Below are 9,861 nucleotides of genomic sequence, written 5' to 3' on the forward strand. Positions count from 1 at the left end.
AAATAAACAATTTAAATAATTTATAGGGAACAGACACATTGTATCGAAACAACGGTCCGTTGGCTGATGGTCAATCTTAAATATAAAAGTCAATCGATCATTCAATCATATATTTGAAAATTTCATGAACAATTTAAAATACACTTATAAATCGAATCTTTAGAATAATGATCAAATGACCTAGTTTTCAAATCGTTCGGACGCTCCTTTCAGCACATCCTTTTCTCTTCGGAGCGCTCTTCTATCGCAAGATGTCTTTCTTTTTTTATAAGGATTCCGTATTGAGAAATACCAAATATTTTGTCTCGATCTTAAATAATCTTTTGACGATACGATATCTTCGAGATCTCTCTCAAAGCCTCTTTCTTTATACTATACCTGTACTAGACCTTTCTTTTCCCGAATATTATACATTTTTTAATTTTTTAAGCATGCAATTTGAGATACTTATAAATCCAAATCCTCGGAACAATGACCTAGTCTTGAAATCGTTGGGATGTTCCTTTCGGCACATCTTTTTTTTCAACCCTTATGCGCCATCGTTCCTTATTACTTCCGGAGATGTGGTTTTAAGCGTTACTTTACTTCTGCGTGATGTATAAACTTTATAGCAGAACTTTTATCACATTTTAAAGCGATTCTATTTCAGTGTCACGATTATCCCTTTGCTCCAGTTACTCTGGTTAACCCTGTACGTATAATTATTCCGGCGTCGCGCCATTATTTATAAACCGCGCAAGGCCTGAGAAATTCTGTGTAAAAGATCTATCACCAGCTTCGGTACATACCGCGCTCCTCCGTGCTTCAAGGTATACTTACATTCCAATCCAAATGAATGCGCAATCTGTTATTTTTTTCTCTTTACAGTTCTGTAATCGCCGATAATTGAATACGGAGTATGGTGTTATATAATGCGATTCTCTCGCTCAGCACGGTCACGAAGATCGTTTCTCGTAATTATTACCCCGCGGAGTCATGAATAATCCTTACATCTCTCAAACGATCGTGCCACCTGCGTCATTGAATTTCTAACCGCTAACTCTGACAATTCCATCGCCCGTATATCTCTCGCTTGCAAAAAAAAAAAAAAAAAAAGCGGCGAGGTATTATTTTCTCGCTTTTCGCCGGACAAATGGGAGAAGCGGCTGTAACAATTGCAACGGATAAATTGCGGAATATCCGTGTCAGCTTGTGAATTCCACATAAAAGGTCCAGTACATACGCACGCTCCAATTAACTCAGTTTACGTTCCGCTGTCACTTCAATTGGATTATATCGCTCGGCGAAGAAAAAAAAAGAAAATATTATATTTGTACGTGCGGTATATATACGTTGGTACCCATAGAATATACGAGACCGTAATGATTCACGGGATCATCCGAATTCAATCGCGAGTCGAACTCGCGTGTCTGATAATAATGCCCGAAAACCGGATATGCCACAACTAGCACTACGACTGAAATTACTTACTGAAAATAAAACCAGACCATAAAACTTGTAGTGACGGTCGTACCGTTGCAAGCGTTCACTGAACGGAACGTTGAAAGAATAAAACACACTGTATACATATAAGAATAAACAAAGATGTTTGTAAACATATATACGTGTATGAATAAAAAGTACACTAACAAGGGAAGACCTCCAACTCACAGAAATTCAGAAAATTATAAAACTTTGACAAATGAATAGAGAACTGATATGTAATAAGCTATTATTTTCCTTGACTGAGTTTAGTCAAGAAAAATAATAGCTTATTTCTTCCTGAAAGAGTAAAATCATTCTTGGAAATTTGCCCATTTTTTGTTTGATTATTCACAAACAAAAAGAATAAATTTCATAGAGAAAACTTATTTCTTTTAATAAGATTTATCGATTAGAAAACTTATCAATTGTTGAAAAAATTATTTAAAAATGTATAAACAAAAGCAGGAGGAATATACTCTCAATATCCTTATATTTTCAACATAGGTTTTTCTTTTCATTTCTTTTCATTAAATACTTTATAACTACTTTACGTAACACTTTATACTTACTTTATAATAAAGAATTGATAAGTTTTGTAATCGATAAATCTCATTAAAAGAAATAAGTTTCCTCTATAAAATTTTGTTCTATTTCCTTTTATTGGCGAATAATAAAACAAAAAACTGGGCCAACTTCCAAGGGTTGATTTTATCTTTTTAGAGTGAATTTGGATAACGAAAAAAATTACTTGTTGCATATCAGAACATTCTCAATGTATTGCTAAAGTGTCACGGTTTTTTAAATTTCTAAATTAAGAATCTTCTTTTGTGAGAAAGAAAAATATACACATACACACACACACTGAAGTTTCGGGTTGTATTAATTATAACTGCGAAATAAAAAGGATTCAAATCTATTTAAAAAATCAATTTATTAAAAAATCACACTACTAATATTCTTATATTTAAAACCGTTTTACATATTAAACAGTTAAAAACTTTGCGCCGTGCGGTAACGAGCGAATTTTCGCTTGCTGGAGTATTTTTACGCGACTATGTGAAACATTTCCTCTCCGATTGCGCAGTTTGTCCTAAAAAATGTTACGAATTAACTTGGTAAGCATAGGAGAGTTATACATTATATTATAAACATCTTTATTTTTGTAGTTCTGGAATCAAGAATGACTAAAATGTCAGTGTGTATACAAAAGAAACATTTCGGCTATGGTAAAAATATATAAATATTCTTCCTGGCTAATAATACACTCATGTACACGCACGCGCGCATATCTTACAGCACTCTTATAAAAATTTCCGGGCTCTCACACATATAACTAATAATTTTTAATTTTGTATTTTATGTATGATACGCGAGATTTGCAACTCATTACAAATCTCTGCTAAACTCAATAATCCGATTCATCCTTGTATACTTTTAGTATACTTTTACGTGGTAAATTTTGCTACATGTCGAACATAAAAAGTTCGATTACTTAAAAATAAATTTTTATAATATCGCATGTTAAGAAAACAATCTTAACTTGTCACGACTTATAGAGACTCGTAAACGTATTTGATTTCCGTTAAAAAAAAAATCACAAAATCGCAACAAAATAAATGATAATACGATATAGGACAAGCTATGGTAAAAATTGCGATGCAATTATTAAAAATAAAAAAGATATCTATCTACAATAAAATATAATACAATAAAAAAATATTGAACAGAAATAATAAAAATCTAAGTATTTGCATATATAATATAATTTGCAGATTTATCTACATAGACAAAACGCTTCGACCAAATATATATTCGATAAAAATTTACACAGTTCTAATCCGCGTACTTCGACCTGATTTGATTCTTTGGCTGTATATAACGCATGGCTGGAATAAAATGTATATAGGATTCGGAAATGAAACTTATATACTCAAAAAGAAAAGATTTCAAGCTCAAGGCCGATTCAAGTCAAATGTGATGTTCGGGTTAGCCTAGGATATATATTAACAAAAAAAATTTTTTTTTAAACAAAATCTTTAATATTTAGCATTTTATTTTACTACGTTCAGATCATTTTATTTTTAACAAAGAAAAAGATCTTTTCATATATTATTTAGGTATATATTATGCAAATGATATTTTAAACTGAAATTATTAACTAACACTAAAAAAAAAAGATATATTTTCAATAATATCTAATATTATGTGTAATATCCAAATTTAAAATTTTGTTGTATTATCTTAGTCTATCTGTTTGATCGTAAAAAATATAATATACATTTTATATAATAATTTACTAAAATAATATATATATTTATGTGTATGCTGTGCAATATCTCAGTAACATATTATAATTTAATTCAAAGAGATGATAGTAATAATAATAAAAAATAAGAATAAAATAAAAATTTCTTAAATAAAATAGATTTAGAATATTCTATTTTTACATAGAACATTAGTAATTATATTTTTAAATAAATGGTTACGAATATCCCTCAATGTAATCAATGTAGAAGCTGTAGATCTACATAGAAGTTACATGGATGAAATATGATACTTGATGTATAACTAAACCGTATAAGGCTATAAATGACTAAAGAGAAGTATGATTGCAATGAAATATATTAAACTAATCAAATATATTAACATAAGTATATGTGTTTTGCTGATAACATATGGCCACCAAGAAAATGTCATAGATATGACGATAGAATCTAGCTACATCTAAAGACATGTATGCGCGCGTGCGATGTTTCTACAGACAATCCCATAATAACAAGAATTTCTTTTTTCCTGTCGTGTTTTATAAATCATAATAACGATACACGTTATACACTATACATTGTAACTCTCATTTAAATACTTTTTTTGAGGTACAATGCAAAATTTATTGATTTGTTAAATAATTAAATCTATCGATAGTTTTATTCGCACACGTGTTTGTGTGTATATATAATATATATATTAGGTACCACAGAGAGAATGTACCTTAAAAAAATGTAGAAAATCAAGAGTAGAGCACTCCAAAAGGACGAAAAACTTTTAATTAATATACGAAATATATTAGAAAATGCGGAAATCAATGATATTATACTCTCGCATATACGTGTACGTCATATCGTAATTCAATGAAATTATACAAAACGTACGATCTTCTTTATGAAACATTTTATATTGAGCAAAATTATTTTATTTTTTTTTTAACGATGGGTATACGGATATTATATATAATATATCCCTAAATTCTCTTGAATCTCTCGTTTAACATTCTGTGATCAGACAATCCCTACATTTGATCGCCACAATGCAAACACAGAGATACACAGAATAATACGAGATATGTTGGTATAACATTCATTATACAAGGCAAAGATATAATTTAATAATTACAATTACAATTTCATAATTATAAAATTTATATAATGCCAATATAGATAAAGATTGCTTCATATCCACGTATATGCCGCCAATGTTATAAAATACTTATTATATGCCTTAGAATTTAACAATTGTCACTGTAAAACTTTTGCATGCAGTGTATATGAGGAAACTTACAGTCTTCGTTACTGTAGAACTAACAGTTTTATAAAAAAAGTCGTACGCCTTCTACAAAATAATACACCTTCTTCTCCTAACAGGTTCTGGAGGCTCTAAAGCCGCTAATATCGCCTCGTCGAAGACATTTTTAAGTCCTTTCTGAAATATAAAAAACACAGCTATAGGAACAAAATTAGCTAATTAAAAAATCAATTTTCATATTTAATTACACAATATAATCTTTAAAACTTTTATGAGAATAATCTTTTAAATCTTTGTGTTGTCTAATTAATAAAAAATACTATTAAATAGATTTAAAAAAATAGATTACTAACATACCTGTGTAAGAGCGCTACATTCAACATACTTTACAGCTTTTAATTCCTTAGCAAGTTTCTCTCCTTGCTCACTCGAAATAGCCTTTTGCTTATTTTTTGCTAGCTTTTCAATGGTGGCCGCATCATCCCGTAAATCAATTTGCGTACCGACCAATAAAAACGGCGTCTTTTGACAATGATGTGTTATTTCCGGTACCCACTGTGAATACATGAGGACATTATAGATAAAATATTTGATATAACAATGATTAAATTTGATTATGTTACGTACCTTTTCTTTAACATTTTCAAACGATGATGGTGACACAACCGAAAAGCATACAAGAAATACATCGGTTTGCGGATAACTTAATGGACGTAGACGATCGTAGTCTTCTTGGCCTAAAAAATATCAAAAAATCTAATTAAACTGTTGCTAACATAAACTTTTCTATCTTATTACAACTTATTTAATATTATTGTATATATTAAGTATATATCATTTGAAATAATTTGACACACAAACAATTGTATTATAAACTAATGACAATATTTACCGGCTGTATCAAATAATCCTAAGGTATACGGCTCACCGCCAATCATGACAGTGACTGCATAATTGTCAAATACTGTCGGGACATATTCCGATGGAAATTTGTTCGTAGTGTAAGAGATTAACAAACAAGTTTTACCAACTGCTCCATCACCAACCACTACGCATTTTATTGTCTGCATTTCGAACTCCGTCAAATGCCTGTGGAAAATAAGAACAGTAAAAACATATTATTCCCTTTGATTCACAGCTTAAATATTACATCAAGAATATAATCAGTGACAATTGTAATGGTTTATTTATGTGTCATTAATTCTTAATTAAAGAATTGAATATTATACTTATAATATTGAATATATAATTTATTTTGTAATAAAATGTCCATCAATTCTACATCTTTTGTCTCTTCTATGGGATAAAAATCTCAATTAGGATACACTTGTAAAGTAAAATAAGTATGTTTCAAATTTGACGAAAGGAAGAAGAAAAATCTTAGCATGATAATCCAGTGCAGCAATAAAAAAGCAAACCTTAGGTATATAAATCACAGTATCTTTCATCTTTGTTTCTGATATCAAATTATTAATTAAGCATAAATTAGACTGCATAGTTCATCATGGAAATAAATATGTCACCTCAAAGATCTATATTGACATATGGTTACGACGTATTAAGGTGTATTAAATATAATTTCTCGATATTGAGTATTATTCTCGATCGAAAAGGCCTAGACTGAATATTAAATACAAACATACAATATAACGTAAATAAAATCTAACATCAGGCGTAACGTAGCATCCTTTTGTCTGAAAAAATTGAGGAATTGGATTTTTAAACCGTGCTTTCAGTCACCAGTACAAAAGACAAGTTACAATGCCAGTGAAAAATGGGCAATTACGCAATTGAACTTAATTATACGCGCAACACAATAATGCGGTGGCCGGTAGTGACCGATTATTATTGCGTGCAAACCTCTTTTATGCGCGAGGATACACCGTCGCGAGTCGCAGCGATTATAATTGGCAAAGTATCGACGTGCGGCAAATTGGTTTTGTCGCACCAATTGGAGAAATCATTCGTCGCGCGTCCGATTGCGAGTACGTCGCGGATTAACGTAATCTCGGCGTAATCCACGCTCGTGGCTGAACGTAAAATCTATCGCTGTGTGACAGAAGCGAGAGGTGACCGGAGGCGGAGGTGCCCCACGTGAAGTGGCACATCAGCGCGCTGGAGTAACAATTGTTTTCGGAGTCGCCATTTTGATCGTTATGTCAAATACGTATCGTCCGTAAACGGCGTGAACGCGCGGCCGAGAGTACCGCGCGACGTACGCGAGGTCGTGTTCCCCGGGACCCCCGTGGATCGACGACCAGGGTAACGCGGTCGAGGGAGATATGGGAAATTTAAATTGAACACTCACACCGCAAAAACTGGGCGTCGACACTGGACTACGCTTTACCGTCACGAAACCTGCAGTTTCGTTAGATAGACATGGGCCATTGAAGTGTGATAGCGCGATACTTATGGGCCGTCCACATAACCTCACACGTTGCTGAATGAACATGGCTGCGTTTTTCGCAGTGGAGCAATTTAGCGAACGCCAATGAACGCTCAGTGATTCTTTATTACGATTGGTTTCTACGTTTAGATCCAACGAGGAACTGAAAGCAAGAACCAATCGTATTGAAGAATCGTTAAGAGCCATTAAGCTGCATTTTCTTTCTTTTTCTTTTCTTCAACGTCTTTCTCTATGAGTTTTGGAACGCATTGAAGAGAAGAGACAGAGATGAAGATCCATGAACTTGTATAACCTCAATAACCTGTCGTACATAGCTTAAAATTAAAACCAGCAAGTGGGATAATCTATATCTATTGTATTTATTTTAGAGTTCAGTGCTCTTTCCATCGGAAGCTTTCCGATCGCTTGGCTTTAACGAGTTTATTGTTTAACAAGTTTATTTCTTAAATACGCATCGTGTTCATGTTGCAGTTTTGTAAACAATCGCGATTGAGACTTGTCACTTGAAATTGAAGAGAGTTTAGTTATCACGTTTGAGTTATATTTAAAAAAAAACTGCATTTATATATAATTGGTAAATAAAGTTCTGAAAGTTCGAATCGAGGAAATCCAAAATGCCTTTGCCGGCAGCATTAGCTGCGCGTCTTGCGAAGAGAGGATTGATCACTGGATCCGAGAAGCATGGTACATTTATAAAATACCATTGAACAAGTGTTGTTGTAGATTTTCTGTATATTGAATTAATTTTCTTCCATTTAATAAAAAATAATTGTACGAATTATAAAGCTTGTATTGTCACATGCATTCGTAATGTTAGATTGTGCAATTAATTTTACAGAATCCGGAAAGAAAGAGACCAAGAAGAAAGTGCATGAAGAAGTAATTGCTGAAGACTACGATAACACGAAAGAAGAGATCAATCAGATTGACATATCCCAAAAATTTATGGTAAGTGTAACTACAAATTAACAACATTCAATTTCTCGAAATGAAACAATGGTTTAAATTGTTAAAATATTTTATTTAGGGTTACAGTGGGTGTCCTAACAAATATAATATTTATCATGAATGTACGAAAAAATGTAAGGAGTTATGGGGAATGGGACACGTGCAACCTTCGGACAAATATCTGAAACAACAAATGAGATTAATTCAAAAGTATCCGTTGCCAGAGACTTGGAAAGCCGTTTACGATCCCGGATCGTAAGTATCAATAATTTCTTAGCCTTCTATGAATAAATCCTATTTTTTTCCAAGAATAAGCATCGATTTTTATATATATCTTTTGTAATTATTTAAATTCTCGTATTAGCAATAATCTGTAGCTATTTTATTTGGAATAAGATTAAAATTATGTTTATTATTTTCAATGTCTCATTGTATATCGATATTCTATAAGAATTCTAAGAGATATTCTCATTGTATAAGATATTCTATAAAAAAAAACCTATCTGTTATCTGTTCATAGTGGGCAGCATTATTATTGGGATTGGTCGTCCGATCTGGTATCTTGGTTACCACCTGGCCATCCCAAATGTCAAATATCACAACCTGCATCCCAATTACGCGAAGAATTGCATTTGAAAGCGGGAGATCAAGATGATAACATGTCGAGCGATGACAGTATTAGCGATCAAGAGCAAATGGAAGTTAGTAATTATATTTTTTATGCGATGATAAATTTGCAATTTACAATATTATACAATTCATAATTTAACATTAACATTGTGATTATTCAGGTAGAAGAAAGTGAACCTGTCAAAAAAGATAGGAAGATCGAAAATCAACGTACAAGATATAAAGGACCAGACAACAAAAGAACTTACAGATCTGACAGAACCGATGGTAAAGAAACGAAAGATCGTACTTTGGATCCTATGGACCCAGCATCCTATAGCGATATTCCCAGGTACGTATTCCTATTTACAAATGTTTGCAGATTGACATATGTGTATTTTATGTAATTTTTATTTACATTTAATCACACATTGCAGGGGAAAATGGTCAGATGGATTGGCGAAGCATAACGAGGCTAAAACTGGTGCCGATACGACCGCTTCGGGTCCTCTCTATCAAATGAGGCCGTATCCCAGTCCAGGCGCAGTGCTTCGATCTAATAGAGCTAATAAACCAGAAGCGGAATCGTCTAACAAACCGAAAGTTGCGTTTCCTGAAAAACCGGAATAAGTAAATACACCTTGTGATAACAATGACTTAATTTCATGTGATTATGGTAATGCATTAAAGTATATTTAATGACAAAATCATTCTGCGCGAGAGAACATTTTACTATTATAAAATATAAACACTTTTAAATCAAGAAAAACATCATATTATGCTTCATAATTGTTTGATATTTTTTAAATCAAATGGTGGCAAGAATTTTTCGTTTTTTTAGTATTTTTCTGAAGAAAAAATAATCGCAATTTGTGAAAGAATAATTAACCCGGCGATTAATACATTTATATTTA

General features: G+C 32.1%; 2 protein-coding genes across 5 annotated transcripts in view; one reads left to right on the top strand and one right to left on the bottom strand.

Annotated features, from left to right (window-relative positions):
• Pqbp1 (poly-glutamine tract binding protein 1) overlaps nucleotides 1-9,603 on the top strand; it is a 32,129-nt gene extending 22,526 nt beyond the window's left edge. Inside the window, exons 1-6 of one of the 2 annotated variants that reach the window (XM_071797762.1) lie at nucleotides 7,659-8,074; nucleotides 8,229-8,338; nucleotides 8,418-8,593; nucleotides 8,859-9,039; nucleotides 9,130-9,299; nucleotides 9,385-9,603. In XM_071797762.1, coding sequence (XP_071653863.1) covers nucleotides 8,005-8,074; nucleotides 8,229-8,338; nucleotides 8,418-8,593; nucleotides 8,859-9,039; nucleotides 9,130-9,299; nucleotides 9,385-9,577 — 900 coding nt within the window. In that variant the 5' untranslated portion in view covers nucleotides 7,659-8,004 and the 3' untranslated portion in view covers nucleotides 9,578-9,603. Of the gene's footprint in view, nucleotides 1-7,658; nucleotides 8,075-8,228; nucleotides 8,339-8,417; nucleotides 8,594-8,858; nucleotides 9,040-9,129; nucleotides 9,300-9,384 lie in introns of those variants that run through there. The other variant, XM_071797763.1, reaches the window with a different exon arrangement.
• Nucleotides 2,377-7,438, bottom strand: LOC139825218 (cdc42 homolog). Of its 3 annotated transcripts, XR_011735500.1 has the most exons (6): nucleotides 7,292-7,438; nucleotides 5,876-6,072; nucleotides 5,611-5,720; nucleotides 5,341-5,538; nucleotides 5,020-5,160; nucleotides 2,377-2,554 (listed from the first exon to the last, which is right to left on the bottom strand). XR_011735500.1 is itself a non-coding variant. In XM_071797765.1 (5 exons), the coding sequence occupies exons 2-5, from the start codon at nucleotides 6,051-6,053 to the stop codon at nucleotides 5,071-5,073; spliced, it is 576 nt and encodes a 191-aa protein (XP_071653866.1). In that variant the 5' UTR covers nucleotides 6,054-6,072; nucleotides 6,844-7,283; the 3' UTR covers nucleotides 2,377-5,070. The 3 variants fall into 3 exon arrangements, 2 of the variants coding, with proteins under 2 accessions (XP_071653866.1, XP_071653865.1); XM_071797765.1 differs by lacking the exon at nucleotides 7,292-7,438 and adding an exon at nucleotides 6,844-7,283 and having other exon boundaries at nucleotides 2,377-5,160; XM_071797764.1 differs by lacking the exon at nucleotides 7,292-7,438 and adding an exon at nucleotides 6,402-6,818 and having other exon boundaries at nucleotides 2,377-5,160.
• Nucleotides 9,604-9,861: the final 258 nt, after the last annotated feature.

The sequence above is a fragment of the Temnothorax longispinosus genome, chromosome 2 (genome assembly GCF_030848805.1).
Source record: "Temnothorax longispinosus isolate EJ_2023e chromosome 2, Tlon_JGU_v1, whole genome shotgun sequence".
NCBI classification, from domain to species: Eukaryota; Metazoa; Arthropoda; class Insecta; order Hymenoptera; family Formicidae; genus Temnothorax; species Temnothorax longispinosus.